Source organism: Vanrija pseudolonga, chromosome 3 (assembly GCF_020906515.1).
Source record: "Vanrija pseudolonga chromosome 3, complete sequence".
Taxonomy (NCBI): Eukaryota; Fungi; Basidiomycota; class Tremellomycetes; order Trichosporonales; family Trichosporonaceae; genus Vanrija; species Vanrija pseudolonga.
The window spans coordinates 986,710-1,005,641 of NC_085851.1; the positions used below are offsets into that span (position 1 = coordinate 986,710).

The window sequence follows — 18,932 nt, forward strand, 5'->3', positions numbered from 1 at the left end:
GTTCATCTTTCAAGGTTATGGAACTGTACGAAGCGAATGTGTGTAACGAACGAATGTGGGGAAGGAACGACTGCGTGCCAGCACGCGGGCAGAAAAGAAGGTGGTGGGATTCTAAAGGCGGTAGTGGCGGCGGCGGTGCTTGGGGCGGCACCGGCCTGGCTTGGCAGCGGCCGTGGGCGAGGTGGTCGACGCGGTAGTGGGGACCGCCGGCTTGCCAGAGCCCACCGGCGTGCCAGAGTCTGACGGGGTGGCGGTTGGGCCGACGTCTGACGGCGGCGAGGCGACGGGAACGTGCGAGCCCGAGCCGATGGGCGTGCCGACGGCCGACGGAGCAGCGGCACCGGACGACGACGACGACGAGGAGGAAGGGTCCGAGCCGAGGGGAGTGCCGACCGCGGACGGGTTGGCCGACGCGGCGACGGGTTCGACGGACGGAGTGCCGGCCACACCACCGGTGGGGTGCGCGACGGCCGTGCCCGAGCCAGACGTGGTCGAGGCACTCGTGGCGCTCGGGCTGGCAGCTGCGTCGACGACGGACGGAGTGGCCATTGTCACAGCGGCATCGGCGGTGGCACTTGCCGAGCCAGACGGGTTCGCCGCGAGCACGTTCCCGCTCGGGAGGCCAGCCGACGACGTCGTCATGGGCGCCGCGGCTGCCTTGGCGCCACCTGCCGGCGGGGTCATCTGGTACTCCCACTTTGTGAACGTGCCGACCTCCTTGGTCGTAGCCCACTGCTCCTGGCCGACGGGCGCAGTCGTCGGCAGGATGGCATCAAAGGCAGCCGAGTCGCCCATGTCAATGACCTTGGGTTGCTTGTTGACCGCGGTGTCCTGCACCTTGTTGGCGTCAATGTCCGCCTGCGTGCCGTTCCACCAGCGGTTGATCCACGGGTTGTTGTTGAACTCGTGGCGCACGTCGGTCACCGGCTGGAAAGTGTACACGTCCTTGTCCTTTGTGTACTGCATCAAGCTGTCGCGCGTGAGGTTGACGCCGGGCAAGTCGAGCGCGACGGGGTTCTGCCCGCCAGCAACCTTGATGACGGCGTTGGGCGGCGTCCATCCCGGCTCGTGCGTGAACCACGGGCACTCGCTCGGCTTGGTGTCGCCCTGCGAGAGGTCCCAGCGGGGGTTGCACCCGGGCAGCTGGTCGAGCGGGTTGATGTAGCCCAGGTCCTCGTCGGGCAGCATGCCCTGGAAGCGGCAGTTCTGCGTGAGGGTGATGTCCTTGAACTCGTTGGCGGCACAGTTGGCGTCCGAGCACCCCTTGGCCATCTTCTGGAACAGGTCCTGCGGCCACCCGAACACAAAGTCGGCGTGCAGCGTCGTGCCGTGCGTGTCGCCGTTCGCCCAGATAAAGTTGATCGCGTCGGGCCCGCTGCGCCACTGCGACAGCTGCGACTTGGTGAGGCGCCAGTACACCTCGAGGTTGAGCGTCGGGTACTTGACTGGGTGGGACGCGGGGCAGTCCTTGCCGCTGAACGGGTCGTAGTACATGAGGCCGTCGCCCTGCGGCCCGTTGAGCGGGTACGTCATGTGCGACGAGTGGTCCCACGAGTCGAGCGACTGGTTGGCCCACCCGCATGAGGGGAACGTGACGCGCGTCACCATGTCCTCGCAGCCGACGGACGTGAACATGCCGTTCGGGAGGTAGAGGTTGACCTTGGCCGGCCCGTTGGCGTGCTCGCTGCAGTGGTACCCGACGCCGGCCTTGCGCACGTCGTCGGCGGCGCGGTTGTTCGCCGTGCCGGCGACGACGCGGAAGCCGTCGGGGTACGCGACGTTCTTGTCCCCCCGGATGAGGTAGTATGCGCGCCCGCCATGCGCCTGCACGGGCTCGTACTTGCCGGCGCTGTTGATAAAGTACAGCGTCGGGATCCAGTAGTTGCTCTTGTCGACGCTGAAGCTCGCGCTCGTGCACCCCGCGTTGTGCTGCTCGGCGGGCGTGTTGAGCACGTTGCGGAAGTTGCTCGCGCCAAAGATTGTGTGCGCGTGCGCTGCAAACCGCCCCGGGTTGACGATCGGGTCGATCCGTCCCTGTGCCACGGGGCCCAGGTCGGCGTGGAACAGCCCGCCGTCATCTTGCGCTGACGACGTGCCGAGGCCGAGCGCCAGCGCTGTGAGCAGGAAAAAGGTCGAGCCAGCGACCATGGTGTGTTGAAGGATGGGGAAGAGACGTTGGACGCCGTGTCCTTCTTATGGCCTCGAGCGCATGGCTGTTTTGTGCGTTCTGCCCACCAGCAGCAAACACCACGGCGAGGGGAAGGGGTAAGGTGCTGCCCAGCACCTTGGCATGACTGCGGGGGTTGTCACCAGCTTCCGAGGTGCCACCTCCTCCTGGCCGTGCCGGGGCCGAATCGCGCCTGAAACTGCCGCGACCAAGGGTATGGATACTGTGCGCCTAGGCCCGGAGCGAATGCCTCGGGGTTGAGGGTTGCACGCTTGACTTGGCTGCATCCGACGCGTCAGTTGGGCCGCCGACGCCGTAATGGGGATCGGGATCGAGGGTGAAACGCGCCGGCGTCGCACGCGTGCTTGAGTAGACGTTTTCGAAGCTGGCCAGCACACCTTGTTCCGCGTGCCTGCAGCTCTCAGACCGATCCACCAACCCCTCGGATCTCGTCATCAGCTGTAACTTGACGACCGGCGGCAAGGGGGCAGAGTGAGACACGGCGAGGTGATGCCGCCGGCGACGCATACACGGCGAGTTGAGAGCGTGTGGCGCGTGTGTCGACATGTGGTGTCGACGTCTTGTTCCATTTTCGTGTCAGTTGTCGGTCAGTCTCGAGCGCGTCTGGCTCGTCGTGTTGTGTGTAGACAAGTCAGCGTGCAGTATGCAGGGGTGAAGAGGATGGGAGATTGGCGGCGTGCTGGGATCGGCGGGCCGCGGCGTCTGTCGAGTGAGAGATGGTGACCCGTTCCTCGATGTCAAGACAACAACACCACCTCCATCTCTTCACTTGCGCACTTTGCGATGCAGCTCAAGGTCCAGACTTGATCGTATCAGCGCAACGTGCACCCCCCGCAGCGCACAGCGCTCGCCCCACAGTGCCCCGCCAACGCCGCACAGCTCGCTGCGCTCAGCCCCACCGCCCCACATGCTTCGTCGTCCTCGTCCTCGTCCTCGTCGACGCCAGCTGACTTCCTGTCCTCTTCGCCTACTTTACCGGCCTCTGTGAAAATCATTTGGCAACTCCGGCTCACAATTTTCGAATGCGGATGGTGTCCGCCGCTACCGCCGTCATCGTCGTCGTCGACGCCGCCATGATAATCGGTGGTGGCGAGGTCGCGCTCGTCGCCATCACTACCAACTCACACTAACGACTCACACCACACATTACACCACTACCGCGCAGAGCGACGGCCCCCTCCCACAGCCTCACTCTCATTCTACTTATGGGCCTCACACCCCCCTGCTCGTCCCCCAACCTCGGCGTCCTTCGATCCAGCGCTTCCCTCCTCGCCACAACAGCAGTGAGGGGCAGCTGGCTGCCTCCTGTCGCTGCGAGCGTCCTCCCACGACCTGTAACACACCGCACCCCGCGCCTTCTCCGGCCCCCGACAAGCCCACACTCGGCATTCTTCACGCCCAACGCGCCGAAACACCCGGCCCTCGTACGCGCGAGCGCTGGAACGCTCGGGCTCGGCATCGCGTCAACGCGTGGCCTGTCGTCGCAGGCCCTCGTCCCCGTTCCCATCACAGCTCCGCCACCACTCCTTCCAGTGCCAGTGGCAGATCCCGAGCCTCAGACGACCACCCCAACACCCACCTCACTTCCCATCTATCACCCTGCGATCCCAAGAGTCGGCCTTCCACCCACCATGCGCCCCGCGACTTTCCTCGCCGCCCTCGCCGGCACCGCTGCCATTCCGCTCCACCTAGCTCCACTCCCGCGCCTGTTTGTTCAGCGCGCAGAGGTCTCGCCGCCCCCGTTTGAGCTACCCGTCGAGCTTGCCGCGGCGAACAGTGGTGCCGTCATCACACCCAAGCCTGAGATAGCGGACTCGGGCGCACACGACAAGGCTGTCACCAACGCCACGGCAGCCCCTGCCGCTGTCTACGCCGCGACAACCGGCGGCGCGGGATTCACTGGTTCTCACAACCCCGCCAAGGCGCACCAGTCCGGTGCACCCCACCATTCCAAGGGCGGCAGTGGCGGCGCGCCGCCAGCGTCCGTTGTCCCCAACGCCACTGGCCCCGGTCTCCTCACCAAGTCGTCGTCAAAATCGTCGACCTTCAACGCTACGGACCGCAAAGGCAAGGGCAAGGGCAAGAAGGGTAAGGGCAAGGGTCACTCTGGCTCTGGCTCTGGCTCTGGCTCTGGAGGCAGCTCGGGCAGCAGCTCAAGCTCAGGCTCAGGTGCAGGCTCCTCAGGCTCTGGATCCTCTGGTTCTGAATCCTCTGGCTCGGGCTCCTCGGGCTCCTCGGGCTCCTCTGGCTCCTCTGGCTCCTCTGGCTCCTCTGGCTCCTCTGGCTCCTCTGGCTCCTCTGGCTCCTCTGGATCCTCTGGCTCCTCCGGGTCTGGATCGTCCGGCTCAGGCTCCTCTAACTCGGGCTCCTCTGGCTCCTCTGGATCGTCCGGCTCAGGATCCTCTGGTTTGGGCTCCGGCTCCGGCTCTGGCTCGGGCAGCGGCCCAAGCGGCGGCTCCAACGACTTCGCCACGGGCGTCGCGACCGGCGTTGCTACGGGCGCGGCAGCGATCGGGACGACGGCCGGCATCACAGCGGCGACTGGCCAGGCGACGAGCCTCGCGGCCAACGTGGACGCCGCTACGGGCGGTGGGTGCGCCCCCACTGGCGGTGTCGCTGCTGCCACTGGCGGCGCGACTGGCGGCGGCGCGACTGGCGGCGGAGCTACTGGCGGCGGCCTCACTGGGGCCGTCGCTGCCGCTACTGGAGGTGGAGCGACCGGCGGAGGCGCGACGGGTGGAGGAGCGACTGGCGGCGGCGCTACTGGCGGCGGAGCGACAGGTGGAGGTGCCACTGGCGGCGGAGCAACGGGTGGCGGAGCGACCGGCGGAGCCACTGGCGGCGGCGACACCGCTGCTGCCACCGCCGCCGCGACTGGCTCAGGCTAAGCACTATAACTAGCACACACCGCGCTGGCCGCGAGCAACCCCGCTGGACGGGCAGTATGAAAGTATCCGCATGCATTGATTGCAGCATGGTTGCCGGTTGTTTGCCGGTGTGCGTTGGTGCCCGGCGTCGCGCCTGATTTCTCGGCCACGTCGTGTCGTGGTGGAGGTGGTCGGATAGTTGGACGAGACGGGCCGTCGCGCCGCGCCTCTCGTACTCTTACTTTCATCATCAGAGGTATGTGCATGCTGATGCTGCAAACCAACACCCCCGTCCCCTCGCACCCACCCGCGTGCCGCTGACGATCCGAGCGTGCAGCGCTGTCACGGGCGGCCGGGACGTGTCAGCCCGCGTCGCCACGTCAGAGCACCGCAACGCCACGGGCATGCTCGACCGCAACGCGCGGCGGGTATTGCCGTCCATCATGTTGCCGCTGCTCTGTGTTCTGCATTTATCTTTCTTTGCTTCAACTCACATCTCACCACACCCACCCACCCACTCACGCACACTCTCTAACCCATGGCCTCACCCCACGCCCAACTCTCCGACCCTCTTTCGTCCCCCCTCAACCCCATATTCGTCGCGCTCGGCCTGCGCGGCCGCGCGCCAGAGAGCATCGCCGCGCGCGCCATGCTCCTCGCGGCGGGGCTGTACGCTATCCGCTACGTCCTCGGCGGCATCGTCACGGCGCTGGCGGCTATCGCGCTGGCGAACCTCTTCCTCGCGGCTCGGGACGACTCCAAGAAGACTGGTGAGCTAGACGTCGTGTTCGAGCTGACCCCAGACACCTTCGACATCGGCACCCCCCTCACGGCCTTTAGCAGACCCAGTACCCCTTGTACGTTGTCCCTTCTCGACCCCGCTGACGAAAGACACGATCGTACTCACCACCGCGGGCGACTGGCGCCCACCGTCCCCCCTCGCGGCGCTCGCCGCCGCCTCATCGCCCCTCGTCACGCGCACCCCCAACCCCACCCGGCACCGACTCTGGCTCCGGGAAGTGATCACCGAGACCGAGCCGCACATCGCCCACGGAAAACAGACGTACCTCATCAACGGCGACTTCGAGCTCACTCCCTGCTTCCCCGATAGCGAGGAGACCATGAAGGCGATCAACGCGTCGCCCATCTCGTCCATGGCGGTGCTCACGACGTCCAACATCCCCGCGTTCTTCAAGCAGCTCGACCTGCCCTCCCTGCGCACCCTCGACCTGTCGGAATGCGGTAACAAGCTCGCTGGGTCGAGCGCGGAGATCGCAGAGTATCTCGCCTCCCCCCGCTCCCACGGCCTCGAAACCCTCATCCTATCGCCCATCCTCCACCCCGCCGACCATGAGCACGTCCTCCGCGGCGTGTCGGCCAACGCGACCCTCACGCGCGTCTGCTTCCTCATGTGTGGGCAGTCCAAGTGCTCCCCGTGTCCGTTTGGCCTGGGCGAGCAGTATCGCTCGACACTGGAGCGCAACGCTGGCCTGACGCACCGTGTCCGCCTCGCCGGCATCCAGACTCTTGTGCCCGCGCGTGTCCTCCTCAACGCGCACGCCATCACCCCGGCTTCGGTCCCCTTTGCCCGTCTCCCCCTCGAGATTGTCCTCAACATCGTCAAGCAGTGCGCCGACGAGCCGGACGCGCTCACCCCTGCCCAGTTCGCCAAGCTGCGCCTGTTCGCCACCGACCGGGCAAAACAGACCCTCGTCCGTGGTGGCGGAGCAAGCGAGCTCGAGTACCGGTCCCGAGTCGCCGGCTTCTACTGGGACTGGGGCGTGTAGTAGTAGTAACAGTATCACCACATAGACAGACATTGCATTCGTAGCGCTAGCGAGGGATGCCCTGCTCCCACACGAACCCACCGGTGTCGAGCCAACGGCTCATGAGTCTTGCAAACGAGGGGCGGTTGGCGGCGGCGATGGCATTGGTGGTGTTGGCGGCTGTAGCAAGTTGCGCCAGACTGGAGCGGTCCGCAGCATGCTCGAACAGGCGGCCCCACTGGGCTGGGCTCAGTGCCATGGGGTCATCCGAGACGTATTGCAGGATGAGGTGGACGACCTCGGGAGGAAGGGAGAGGAACGTCGTCGTCGCTGGGGGTTGACGGGCCGGGGGCGTAGGTGACCACTCTGGCGAGAGGTGGGGCGTGTGTGTCGTCGTCGCGACGCGCAGCAGTGGCCCACGTCTTCTCGAACGACTGCGACTGCGCGACGCGAGACGGACCTTGGCGGCTCGCACGACTTCGCGGTATCGCTGTGTCTCGGCGATGGGGCTAGCAGCGGCAAGGAGGAGCACGCGCGCGGGCAGGAGTGCTTGGGCGAAGGCGGCGTGGCAGCGCAAGCGGAGGCGGCGGTTGCGCGCGAGCAGGCTCCCCAGCGCGTGGACGCCTTCCTCCCCCTCTTCTGCTGATCGACTCACACGCACCCAGCTCCAGCACTGGCAGGAGCGCAGAACGGAGCACCCAGGATCGACGCAGAATGTCGTCAGCGTCGTGTTGGCCGCCAGCCGCGCCGCGGTTTGAGCGTAGTCGCCGTCCGTGAACCCGCAGAGCGAGGTACGCGCCGTCGTCACGCCGCTCGACGCGAGGAGCTCCCACGCGGACGGCACCTCGAGTATGTCCTGTACGGTCAGTGTGCGGAGCGCGGCGGTGCGCAGGCCGCCGAGCGGCGGGCGGCGGAAGAGGTGTCGCGTTGCCGCAGAGTGGGACGGGAAGGACAAGCTGAAGGACACTGGCGGCGCGAGACAGGCGAGGAAGGCGTCGAAGGCGGCGTCGGACTCCTCGTGGTCTTTCTGCTGTGAGTATGTCTCGCAGGAAGAGGACTCACCCCACCCCAGTCGAGCGAGACCCGCACCTCCTTCCTTCCCGCGACGACACGCACCCCGTCGACCTCCCGCGCGAAGGCCCGCAGCGCCGCTAGTGGGTTTGGTTCGCCCGCAGGCGCTGGGGGGAAGGTGAGGCGGACTTCCATGTCCATTGTGAGTGTGTGAGCTTGGGTGGAGCGGTTGAGCAACGCGTTAGGTAGTCAGTCAGTCAGTCAGTCAGTCAGTGTTAGTCACGGCTGGCTCGAGCTGGCGTGCCCGGTGCGTGCGGAGGGCGTGTGCCGATCAGACAGAGACGCATGGCGAGTCGGACGCCTGCGCCCCGGCGTGTGTCGCTGGATGGGGCGGGACGCAATGGCGTCAAACGTTGAACGTCGAACTCGACCTCGACAGCGTAGTGTACGTTGTGTAGATGCGGCGTTGAAGTCGAATGTGTCGAGTGTAAGACCGCCGCCGCCGCAGTTGCTGCGCGGCATGGGTGATCGACACTCCTGAGCCCCGCAGCGATGCCAAGACTTTGGACCTGTTCCATTTGTGATTGCGACCAAGTAAACGCGACGCGACTAGTACACAAACACCGGCACCGCATGCTGCATGTTTGTGCATCAAGTGCCAACGTGCAACTCCTCGGTCAGCATGTCCATGCATTGTCAGCGCCGGCGTTTGCTCAGCAGGCGGTGCCGAGGCCTCGGACACTAACCCGGCACCGCCAGTGGCACGCAGCGCCGCCGACGTCCGTCCAGCTCGCCCTGCTGCGCACAGCCTCCCGCATATGTGGCTCGCTGCACCCCGCCAATAGTGGTCTCTACACCACTTCGTGCGCAGGCGAAACACGCCTTGCCGCAGCGGCCGCAGCTGCTGCGAGGTGCCAGCACTACGTGCTGGGGAAGCCTTATAACACGACGACGCCTCGCCCCAGGACAGTCACTCACCTACCTCCTCTCCCAACTCACCATGTCCTCCGGCCCAGTGTCAGACCCCTCGCTCCCAGCCCCATGGTACGTCTGACCCTCTGTCAACGCTCACACCCAGGCTCAAGCAGTGGGACGCCAACTACAACGCTTGGTACTACATCAACCCGTCGACCAACCCCGCCACCATCACGTGGGAGCCGCCGACCGGCGCGCCAGGCGGCGGACAGGCAGCGTCGTACCTCAACGCCGGCGCTACCGGTGACGCAAATGGCGCCGCGGACGGCGAGCGCGGGTGGAAGACGAACGCTGCGCTCGGCGCCGTCGGCGGTGTTGGGCTCGGCAAGCTCTTCGGCGGCAAGGACGACACGGCCCAGCAGCAGCAACAGCAGCAGTACAACAACGGCTACGCGCCCCCGCCCCCGCAGCAGCAAGAGTCGAGCGGGCCAGGCTTCGGTACCGGCCTCGCGACGGGCGCTGCTGCCGGCGTAGGCGGCACCCTGCTCACCCAGTTCCTCCTTGTGCGTAGTCTGCCTAGATGCCACTGACGCCCGCCCAGGGCAAGAAGAACGAGCACGACGAGAAGAAGGAGTGGGAGAAGATGCAGGCTCAGCAGGCGGCGTACGGCGGCGGCGGCCGACCGGGAGGACACGGCGGGCACGGTAACTGGGGCCCGCCTTCTGGTGGGCCGCCACCCCGCTTCCAACAGCAGCACGGCGGCCCGCATGGTGGCCCGCCCCACGGTGGTGGCGGCTTCGGTAGGCCCAGTGGCGGGCCGCCTGGCCACGGTGGTCCCGGTGGCCATGGAGGTGGCGGACCTGGGGGTGGTCGGGGTGGCCATGGGGGCGGCCACGGCGGGCGCTGGTAGTCGGCTCGGTTTACACATGCAAGTGTTGCTTCTTGGGTCGGCAACGTCGCGCCAGTCAGACCTTCGGCGATGCTCACGCAGTTGCGGTATGACACTACCCTCTTGTCTGGCAATCTGGCACCTGGGACGCGCGGTTGATTTGTTTTTGCGGTGATGTCATGGTGCCAGTTGACACGAGTTGACGGCGCGTCTTTCCTCGCCTTCCTCGTCTTCCTCGTCTTCCCCCGTCATCGTGGTCACCAGTGTCGCTGTCACTGAGGCTTTTGGTGCCGTCGTGATCGTCGTCTTCACTGTCACCAACTTTTATTTCTTGCTCAACTCGTCGCCTTCTTTCCATCACCACGACTCTTCACTCTCTCTCTCTCTCTCTGCTCAAACGACTGGAAGTCATCATCCACTCTCACCTCCCCTTCTCACTTGACTCACCTCACCATTCCTTACACCACACCCCTCCTTCTCCTCTCACCCCAAGTCTCACATCACTCGTTCTACTCACGTTCTCTGCCTTCCCTCTCACACACACACTTACCCCTTCCCCACTTATTGCCCATTATCCAATCGCCCGACTCCGTCATGCCCGCAAACACATCGGTGCTCGGCAAAAGTGAGATCTCCTACGGTCACCAGTGTCACTCGCTCACAACACAGTCCGGGTCAAACTCGCCATCGAGGCGTCGAATGAGAAGCTGCTCTGGCCGTCCCTCGACGAGGTGAAAGACGAGGACGACGACGACGGCGTGCGGTTCTCCGACGGCACCTCTTTCAAGCTTGAGGAAGGCAAGTCCATCAATGGACGCACAGTCTTTGAAGGAGATGGCCACCTCAAGGAAGTAAGCTCCTGCCGCAATCAGTGGCTGACGCTCTAGAACGACTTCGTCCACAGCTTCCCTCGCTTCCTCGACCGGAAGATGATGAAGGTCCTTACCATCCAGGTCTCGCGCCACGTCGCGCGGTGGCACTCGAACTTGGCAGACGCCAACACGGCCGTGCTCCGTGCCTGGCTTGATGACTTCACTGTCGATGGAATCCCGCCAGGAGCACACACTCTTTGCGTCCGTGGTGAACTCGACAAGTGGGCACTCGGCGACTTCCTCCGCAGCTCGCGTTCAGACGGCCTCCATGTGCTCCAGACCGACGGCGGCAACGGCCGCGCCAAGTTCATTCCCGGCCACTACCTCCAAGAGGTTGTCGAGGCCCTCGAGAACTCGAACACGTCGCTCACTGTTTTCTGCGAGGTCCTCGACCCCCAGCAAGTCGCCCGCACTGTGGCCGTGAACCCCCCATACAGCTGGCCTCGGGCCCGCGAGGTGACGACGACTCCGGCACATGGCGACAACTGCACTTGCTGGAAGGACACTGTCTACTCACAGGGACGCACCCGTATCGTGCGTCGCCTCAAGAAACTCCTGGAACGGAACAAGGAGCTCAACAATCGTGTCAAGTGTGCGGTCGCCGACGTCCTTATACCCGCGCGCGTGCTGCTGTACGCCAAGAGCCAGCCGGTCCCGATGGTGTGGAAGTGGAACTGGCGTTGGTCGGCGGGCCTCTGGGATGAGAAGAGGCAGTGGAAGGCCAAGCGAGTGAAGCAGAACAAGACGGCACCAGCCTCCAGCAGCCTCCCGACTCCCAGCCCCCTGACCAAGCTCCCCGCCGAAGTCCTGGAGCGCATCATCAAGTATACTGCGGACGACGCCGAAGCCCTCACCACCGACCAGTGGTGCCGCTTTATGCGCTGTGTGCGCGATCGCGACGCGTTCCGGTCCCAATCGCGGGCAACTGCTGACTTTGAGGGCCCGGAATTCGCGGTCACCATGGACGAGTGGCTTCACAATGGCAAGATGTGGTGGGACCGCGGTGTTCCGCCGGCCGAGACGCCCCCTGCCAAGAGGCGCAAGGTTGCCGGCGGCGAGTAGAGGGGACGTCAGGACGGTATTGGGGGTTGTAGTAGCACGAGACACGGCAAAACAATAGGTGAGTTGCCCCGTTCAAGCTGTGCACGTTGATTGACAGCGAAGTTGTTCAGAAGCAGTATGCATGGCCCGGTCAAAGTCCACGACGCCTCCAGCGCCTCGAGCGCCGCATCCTGTCAATCCACGTGAGCAGGCCGAGCAGGACGATCACGTTCACCGTTGTTTGGTCCCTCCATTCCAGCAGGACCCTGACGTCAGCCCTCGCCTCGCACTGTTCGACGGACAATCTCTCGCAGCTGACCTGCGTACCTTCTTTTTCACTGACCGCACCCCTTCGTGCGCCGCTGGCCTCGGCCGGTCTGGCTCTCAGTCTTATCTTGGTGGAGCAGTGGCCTTGACCCTGTGGCGCGTGCTCCACTGGCTTTCCAAACGTGTTCACCCTTCGCTCACAATGCCGTCGGACTGACCGCCGCGGCCGTCTTTTGTCTCTCGAGTCGAGGTCAGTGCATCGAGTCGACATGATACGCAAGTCGGTACCATCGTGCATGGCGCGAACACGAGGGGGCAGTGGGTGGATGATACGCACGATCGGGCTATCCAGACGCCGACTCGGGCCGCTCCGCATACTGGCCGCGAATGGCGCCAACAGGCGCCTTATCGTTCACGCTCCTCTCGGTGTGACGTCGCTCGGACAGAACCACTCCGGGGGTTCAATTAAGGTCGATTGTGTTCATAAAAGTCCAGAATGGCAGCAGTGGCGTCGAGCACCACACCCAGAACATCATCACTCCATCGTAGACCAACCCACCTGCGCACGCGACCACAATGGCTGCCACAAGAGGCCCGATCCCAGTCCGCTGCCAAGGTGAGTGCCCCCAATGTCTCTACAGAGCCCAGGCTGATGTCACCACCAGCGGACTGTTTCAACATGTGCCTTACGCGCCAGACCGACAAATTTCACTGGAGCAAGCGCGGCGTAGGCAAGGAGAAGGAACGCGACCCCGACCCAGTCGCGCCCCTCAAGCTGCTCGCGCTCGAGTCGGCCAGTCTGCTCGCCGACGAGGGCGAGAAGGAGTTCTGGCACCCAGGGCCACCAATCCGCATCTTCACAGCAGGATGGAGCAATGTGAGTGGCGAGGCGCCAAGCTGTCGCTGACGGCCCACAGCTCGACGAGTTCGAAGTCATCATGCAGCGTCTCAACGCCTCGCGCATCGACCGCATCCTTATCAACCCATCTGCACGGGCCCTCGAGTCGCTGTTTGACCGGCTCGCAGTCCCCCAGCTGCGCGTGCTCGACTTCACCGGCCCCTACCTGCCATGCGAGGTCGTGCCCGCGCTCGTCGACTTTCTGCGCTCGCCACGCTCCCACGGGCTCGAGTACCTCATCGTGCCGACCGCCAACCGCTCGCCACTGGCCCACTTCAGCGCCATCATCCAGGCCCTAACCGAGGGCAACGTGACGCTCAAGGTCGTCTGCGACCGGTCGTGCGGGTTCGAAGACTACCCTCCCGTCAACTGCACGTGCGCCCAGCGCCGCTTCAAGAAGCAAGAGCACTGTATGGTGGCACGGCAGACACGCGCGTTCAACGAGGTGCTGGATAGAAACAAGCACCTCACGGAGCGGGTACGCCGAGGCGCGCTGTCGTCGCTCGTCGCCGCGCGCATCCTCTATCATGCGCGGCCAGCAGACTCGGGGCCATGTCCAATCATGGACCTGCCCTCCGAGGTCCTGCAAAACATTGCATGGTTCGCGTCGCACGACCCCGAGCCCACACTGTCCGAGTCGCAGTTCTTCAAGATCAACAAGCACGCGAGCGACCGCGACTCGATAGCTCCGATGGCGCGGATTTTCAACGACGCCGCGGCCGAGGGACCTGGCAAGCTCGCGTCTGCGCGCGACGAGTGGCTCGCGAACGGCGGGTTCTGGTGGGAGGGAGGAGCGCCCAAGTAGAGTAGAGCGGTAGAGTGCCTGTGTCGTCGTCGGATGCGTCGTGTTGTGTGCCATAAGTAATGTATTGTATCACCGCAGGGGTGGAGTGGAGCAGAGTGGGGCTTTCGCCGCGGCGGCCGTCGAGCCGTCGCCAAGAAAGCGATCGAGTGTCCCCAAAGGCGAATGCCGAGTGGAGGTGGGCCATCGGCTAAGCGAGGAGTTTTGATCAGCAGCAACCTGCTCCAGCGAGCCAGATAGCTCCGGCTTTATCTCCATCCCCATCCTCCTCCACACCATCACATTCTACAGAGGATGGGACCATGGCCAGCCCGGATACGGACCCCGGTAACGATAGCGACAGCGACGACAGCGCGTCGTCCACGCACGGTAAGTGGTGCGATAGCGACCGGCACTAACACGCACAGTGTACCACCTGTACTTGACGGCGACTGGCCCAATCCCAGGGCTCGACTGGGCCGGGCGCGGCGCGCCGCCATCACAGGATGGCGACGACGACCTCGCACCGCTGTGGGACGCGCTAGGCGACTCGGGGCATATCTGGGACCGGTCGTCGACTTGGGTGCCCGTGCGGTCCAGTATCGAGGCGGCTATCGACTGGTCGAGCGTGAGTTGCCGAGTGCCGAGGCGCAATCCGCGAGCCGCAGCAGCCCAACTGATATCCGCAGCCGGCCGAGCTCGCGCCGCTCCTCGATGCGCTCTCGCGCTCCCGCGTCGCCTGTCTCAAGCTGTACTCGCAAGCGCCCCCGGAGCCGACCGACGCGCTGCTGGTCGCCCTCCTGCCGCTGCTACCCCCCGACGTCCGCTTCCTCCAGCTACACGTCAACCTCTCCGTGGCCGCCGTGTTCCGGCTGCACCAGTTCCTCGTGGACGACGCGCGCGCCCATAGCGTAGAGTACCTCGCGCTCGAGGGGTACGCGTTCAGCACGCTCCTGCAGCACGATGTGCGTGGGCTGCGGGAAGCGAACGGCGCGCTCCGCCGCGTGTGCCATGAGAACTGGCATGTGCCGCGCTTTCTCTGGCCCGGGCCGTGTCTGTGCCATGTGGGCAGTCGCGTCGGGACAAAGATCACGCGGTCCAACTTTGTGCGTTATCTCGAGGACAACGCCGGCGCGACGGCCGACCTGCGGCGCGGCGTGATGCGCACGCTGGCCACGGGGCGCGTGGTGCTCCGCGGCAAGACACGCGACGGCTCGACGTCGGCCCACCTCACCCGCCTCCCGCGCGAGCTGCAGCTCCACATTCTCCACTTGGCCGCCGACGCGGGCATGACCCGCCCGCAGGTCGCCCGCGCGCTGCAGCACGCCGCCGACGCGGAGCGCTTCAAGGCCGTCGCGCGGGTCATGCGCACCGCCCGCGCGGACGGCGGCATGCGCGCGCTCGCGAGCGCGTGGGCCGAGTGGCTCGGCAACGGGGGGTTCTGGCCCGGCGTGTGAGGCGGCTGTAGAAGGGCAGCAGTCGCTCGACGACAAGGGCAGGTAGGCTGGTGGGTGGATCCTAGCCTAACGGCAGCATTGCATAGCGCATATCCGTTGTAAGCATGTATATGGGCATTGGGCATCGGTCGCCGGGGCCTGGGTGGGGCCGGTACGTGATGCCTCGTCCCTCGCAACAGGTGTATGGGGCGGCTCTGCAGACGGCCTCCCACGCCTGCGACCCAGTCTCCCAAGCTTCTCTCTCTCCGTGCGCCGACCCAGCCGCAACACAACGACTGTATACATCACGACGACTATAAACTGTCCTTTTCAGGCATATGGGGCCGCCTCTGCGCTTACGCGGGCGTAGCTCCGGGGTCGGCAGCGGGGTCGGCGCCGCCCGAGGGGATCGAGCTGGGGCCGCTGGGGCCGCCGCTCTCGCTGGTGCCGTCGGCACCGTTGGCGCCACTGGAGCCGTTGGCGCCGTCAGAGCCCTGGCCGGCGTCAGAGCCAGCGCCGCCGCTGTTGGACGGGTCGGCGGCGGGGTCGGGGCCGCTGCTGCTCGGCGAGGGAGTGGGCTCGGCGGCGGTAGGCGAGGCCGAGGCCTCGGCGGGGGTCTCGGCCGCAGCCGGGGCGGGCGAGGGCGCGGCCGACTCGGCGGCAGGCGTGTTGCCGCTGCCGGCGTTGTTTCCGGGGTCGGCGGCGGGGTCAGCGCCGCCGGACGCGGGGGCGGGGGTCGGGGCCGGCGCGGGCGCCTGGCTCTCCTTGGGCGCGTCGCCGGCGTTGCCGGCGTTGGGGGCCGGCGTGGGGTCCGTCTTGGGAGGAGGCGCCGACGACTTGTGGCCGCCGCCCCACCACGAGGGCCAGAACCAGCCGCCCCAGCCGCCCCAGCCGCCGACGACGACAGTCTGCGGCTTGACGACGTCGGTGCACGTCCACGTGTGCGTCGCCTTGTCGCCCTCGCCGTTGGTCACCCAGTTGCACTGGCGGTAGGTGGCGGTGACGACCTTGGTCTCGGGGGGAGGAGGCGGGGGAGGGGGCGACCACGACGGGTGCTCCCACTTCCAGGTGGGGCGCGGGATGGGCTGGTACGTGTAGACGACGGTCTTGACGACGGGCGGGGGAGGGTTGCCGCCGTCGCCGCCACCGCCGGCAGCGCCACCACCGCTGTTGTCCTGCGGGAGGGGCGCGCCGTTGACGGCGAGGAGCGAGACGAGGGCGAGGGTGAGCTCGAGCTTCATTGTGACCGGCCGGGGGGGACTTGGTTGGGGGGACTCGGTGCTGTGTGAGAAAGAAGCGGGCTTTATACCGTCGCTGGGAGACAGTTGACGACCGGGAAAGCCACTCTTGGGCCAAGATTAGCCAGTTAGCCACACCACCACCCTCCCGTGCGCAGGCTCTCGTCACACGGGCTATGCCATAAACGACAATGTTCGGTGGTGCCGACTGCGCACCGACGTCCCCCCACTTGACGTTTTCAGCAAGTGGTTATCGGTGAGAGCGAGCGTAACCTAATCGAATCTGTCGCATCGGGCCAGGCCAAGGAGGCGAGTGAGAAACGTGTGAGGGAGAGAGGTGAGCGGGGTGGGTGTGAGTGGGGTGGGGTGTGAGAGGGCGGCTGGCCGGCTGGCTTGGCTGCGAGGAGGTTGGCGTGCTCGAGGGCCTGCCGAGCGCATCATTTCACGAAACGGGAACGAGTGCTGGACCCGCCTGTTGGACCGCTCACACCTTACCACTGGAATGGGGCCAGCAAGATGCCGCCGTTTCGCTGTTTGGAGCGGTTTCATAACGTCGATGCCGCCAAAAGCCCCGCGGGCGGGAAGTTGAAACTGCTGATATCAACGTAACACGCCGCGATCTGCCTGCGTCATTGGTCTGAAAAGCCAGCCCCCTGCCATCCAAACCACGATCCGTGCGGGATTCGCTCGGCAGGCACGCCATAATGAACACAGGTGAAGGATGCATGTCGCTTCCGTGCCAGACGGGAACGATGTTACGAAGAGAGAGTTAAGGTCGCGCTGGCTGGTCATTTGGCACGAACACTGTCCCCGTGCCGCTTGGCGACAACGACTGCGCACGGGCCTGGCCTGGCCGTGACCGCGGCCACTGCATGCTGCTCACTCTCACGCCGCCGAAGGCGCAGAGGCGTACGAGTAGGCAACGTCGGGCGTGGGGCTGGCGCTGCCGCTGCCGCTGTCGCTGCCACTGGCTGAGGCACCGGAGGCAGAGGCTGAAGAAGCAGCAAAAGCAGCAGCGGCGGCAGGGTCGCTGGTGCCAAGCGCCGCGGGCTGAGAGGTCGACGCAGACGAGGAGGCGCCCGAGGCGTAGGAGGTGGCCGAGGTGGCCGAGGCGCCCGAGGCGGCCGCCGACTGCACATCAGAACTGACTGGGAGCGGGGCGGTGGAAGACGTTCCGCAGTTCGAGTGGTCTGAAACATGTCAGCATCCGGCGGTCTAAACTGGGCTCAATGATGACGACTCACGCTTGCCGCGGGCCTTGTTGTGGTGGCCGTGGCTGCGGTTCTGGGCGCGGTGGGTTCCGTTGTGGCCGCCGTGGTGGTGCGTGCCGTTGAGGCCGTGGGTGCGCTGGGTGCCATTCAGGCCATGAGCGTGGTGCGTGCCGTTGAGCCCGTGGCCGTGGCCGTGGTGGGTTCCGTTGTGGCCATGACCGTGGTGGGCAGTGGTACCGTTCTGAGCCTGGTCGGGGAGTTGGGCTGTCACGTTGCCGTATCCGGTGCCGTTGTTCGCAATGTCGCCAAACTGGCGAGCGGTGACGCTGACATTCTGGGGCTTGTTGTAGATGCTAGTCCAGTTGAACGTGACCCAGTCGATCGCGGTCCAGTTGAGCAGCGTGTACTCGGTCCAGTTGACGTTGGCAAAGTCGGGGGTAGTGGGCTTGGCGAGGGCCGGAGTGGGAATGGTCGCATTGCCGGCGGGAGTGGGGATGGTCGCATTGTCGGCTCCAACACTCAGAATAGGCACGGTGGTGTTGCCAGCACCCGCAAGCGAGGTGTAGTTGGTGGTGTAGTTGGAGGAGTAGGTCGAAGAGTAGTTGCCAGTAGCAGAGGTGTAGTTCGAAGAGTAGTTGCCAGCAGCCGACGACAAAGAGTAGTCGCTGGCGGACACGGTCGACGTGGGGTTGCCAGCGGAAGCCGAGTAGTTACCAGCAGCCGAAGACGAGGAGTAGCGACCGTCAGCCGCAGACGAGCAGTTACCAGCAGCCGTGGCGGAGTAGTTGCCAGCAGACGTGGTCGCGGCGTCGCCACTGGCAGCCGCAGACGAGGCGTAGCTGCTCGCAGCCGAAGCCGCCGCGGAAGCCGCGGGGTAGCGGGTGGCACCCGAAGCCGACGAGTAGTTGCCAGCGGCCGCAGAAACCGAGTAGTTGCCGGCGGTGGCGGACGAGGAGCAGTTGCCAGCGTACATGGTCGAGGTGTCGCTGCTGGCAGCGGCGGAAGCCGAGGCGCCGTAGTTGGTGGCAGCCGAAGACGAGCCGTAGCCGCTGGCAACAGAAGACGAGGGGTAGTCGCCAACGCCGGCAGACGAGGTCGAGTTGTACGCGCCGTCGTCGCAGTCGTCGTCCTCCTCCTGGTCGTCCTCGCAGTCGTCGTCGCCCTGCTGGTCGCCGCCCTGCTGGTTGCCGCCCTGCTGGTTGCCGCCCGCACCGTGGCCGTTGTGGCCATGACCGTGGCCGTGGCCGTTGCCGCTGCCCCAGGCACCGGCGGAGGTCGAGTTGGCCGAGCCGCCCTCGTCGCCGCCAGGGCCCCAAGCGGCCGTGTCGGTGGACTGGGTGCTAGTGGCGTCGGAGGAGGCGGAGTACGCGGTCGACGAGTCGGTCGGCGCAGCGGTGGCCGTGTCCGACGACGAGGAGAGAGAGTCGCCAGTCGCGTCCTGACGCGGCTGGAGGGGGCGGGCGCCGACGAGGGCGAGCACCGCGAGGAGCGCAAAGGTGTGGGTACGAGTCATGGTTTGTGGTGACAGTGAAGGAAGGGCGAAGGAAAGGTG

The 18,932-nt window shown here is 65.7% G+C and overlaps 9 protein-coding genes across 9 annotated transcripts; 5 read left to right on the plus strand and 4 right to left on the minus strand.

Annotated features, from left to right (window-relative positions):
• Positions 1 to 111: 111 nt before the first annotated feature.
• LOC62_03G003938 (uncharacterized protein) lies at positions 112 to 2,148 on the minus strand (the record flags this gene model as incomplete). The annotated part of the gene is made up of 1 exon (XM_062770468.1): positions 112 to 2,148. One exon carries the CDS (start codon positions 2,146 to 2,148, stop codon positions 112 to 114), a length of 2,037 nt encoding a protein of 678 aa, XP_062626452.1.
• A 1,671-nt stretch (positions 2,149 to 3,819) lies between these two features.
• On the plus strand, positions 3,820 to 5,076 carry LOC62_03G003939 (uncharacterized protein; the record flags this gene model as incomplete). The annotated part of the gene is made up of 1 exon (XM_062770469.1): positions 3,820 to 5,076. The coding sequence occupies one exon, from the start codon at positions 3,820 to 3,822 to the stop codon at positions 5,074 to 5,076; it is 1,257 nt and encodes a 418-aa protein (XP_062626453.1).
• A 493-nt stretch (positions 5,077 to 5,569) lies between these two features.
• Positions 5,570 to 6,842, plus strand: LOC62_03G003940 (uncharacterized protein; the record flags this gene model as incomplete). Its single annotated transcript, XM_062770470.1, has 3 exons — positions 5,570 to 5,825; positions 5,859 to 5,912; positions 5,947 to 6,842. Exons 1-3 carry the CDS (start codon positions 5,594 to 5,596, stop codon positions 6,840 to 6,842), a joined length of 1,182 nt encoding a protein of 393 aa, XP_062626454.1. The 5' UTR covers positions 5,570 to 5,593.
• Positions 6,843 to 6,888: 46 nt separating this feature from the next.
• LOC62_03G003941 (uncharacterized protein) lies at positions 6,889 to 8,033 on the minus strand (the record flags this gene model as incomplete). The annotated part of the gene is made up of 2 exons (XM_062770471.1): positions 6,889 to 7,848; positions 7,884 to 8,033. 2 exons carry the CDS (start codon positions 8,031 to 8,033, stop codon positions 6,889 to 6,891), a joined length of 1,110 nt encoding a protein of 369 aa, XP_062626455.1.
• A 799-nt stretch (positions 8,034 to 8,832) lies between these two features.
• Positions 8,833 to 9,657, plus strand: LOC62_03G003942 (uncharacterized protein; the record flags this gene model as incomplete). Its single annotated transcript, XM_062770472.1, has 3 exons — positions 8,833 to 8,876; positions 8,911 to 9,310; positions 9,349 to 9,657. 3 exons carry the CDS (start codon positions 8,833 to 8,835, stop codon positions 9,655 to 9,657), a joined length of 753 nt encoding a protein of 250 aa, XP_062626456.1.
• Positions 9,658 to 10,230: 573 nt separating this feature from the next.
• On the plus strand, positions 10,231 to 11,570 carry LOC62_03G003943 (uncharacterized protein; the record flags this gene model as incomplete). The annotated part of the gene is made up of 3 exons (XM_062770473.1): positions 10,231 to 10,261; positions 10,306 to 10,487; positions 10,524 to 11,570. 3 exons carry the CDS (start codon positions 10,231 to 10,233, stop codon positions 11,568 to 11,570), a joined length of 1,260 nt encoding a protein of 419 aa, XP_062626457.1.
• Positions 11,571 to 12,090: 520 nt separating this feature from the next.
• On the plus strand, positions 12,091 to 14,952 carry LOC62_03G003944 (uncharacterized protein; the record flags this gene model as incomplete). The annotated part of the gene is made up of 7 exons (XM_062770474.1): positions 12,091 to 12,432; positions 12,482 to 12,693; positions 12,734 to 13,494; positions 13,598 to 13,614; positions 13,808 to 13,885; positions 13,924 to 14,123; positions 14,185 to 14,952. Exons 1-7 carry the CDS (start codon positions 12,393 to 12,395, stop codon positions 14,950 to 14,952), a joined length of 2,076 nt encoding a protein of 691 aa, XP_062626458.1. The 5' UTR covers positions 12,091 to 12,392.
• A 335-nt stretch (positions 14,953 to 15,287) lies between these two features.
• On the minus strand, positions 15,288 to 16,172 carry LOC62_03G003945 (uncharacterized protein; the record flags this gene model as incomplete). Its single annotated transcript, XM_062770475.1, has 1 exon — positions 15,288 to 16,172. One exon carries the CDS (start codon positions 16,170 to 16,172, stop codon positions 15,288 to 15,290), a length of 885 nt encoding a protein of 294 aa, XP_062626459.1.
• Positions 16,173 to 17,054: 882 nt separating this feature from the next.
• On the minus strand, positions 17,055 to 18,893 carry LOC62_03G003946 (uncharacterized protein; the record flags this gene model as incomplete). The annotated part of the gene is made up of 2 exons (XM_062770476.1): positions 17,055 to 17,359; positions 17,414 to 18,893. 2 exons carry the CDS (start codon positions 18,891 to 18,893, stop codon positions 17,055 to 17,057), a joined length of 1,785 nt encoding a protein of 594 aa, XP_062626460.1.
• Positions 18,894 to 18,932: the final 39 nt, after the last annotated feature.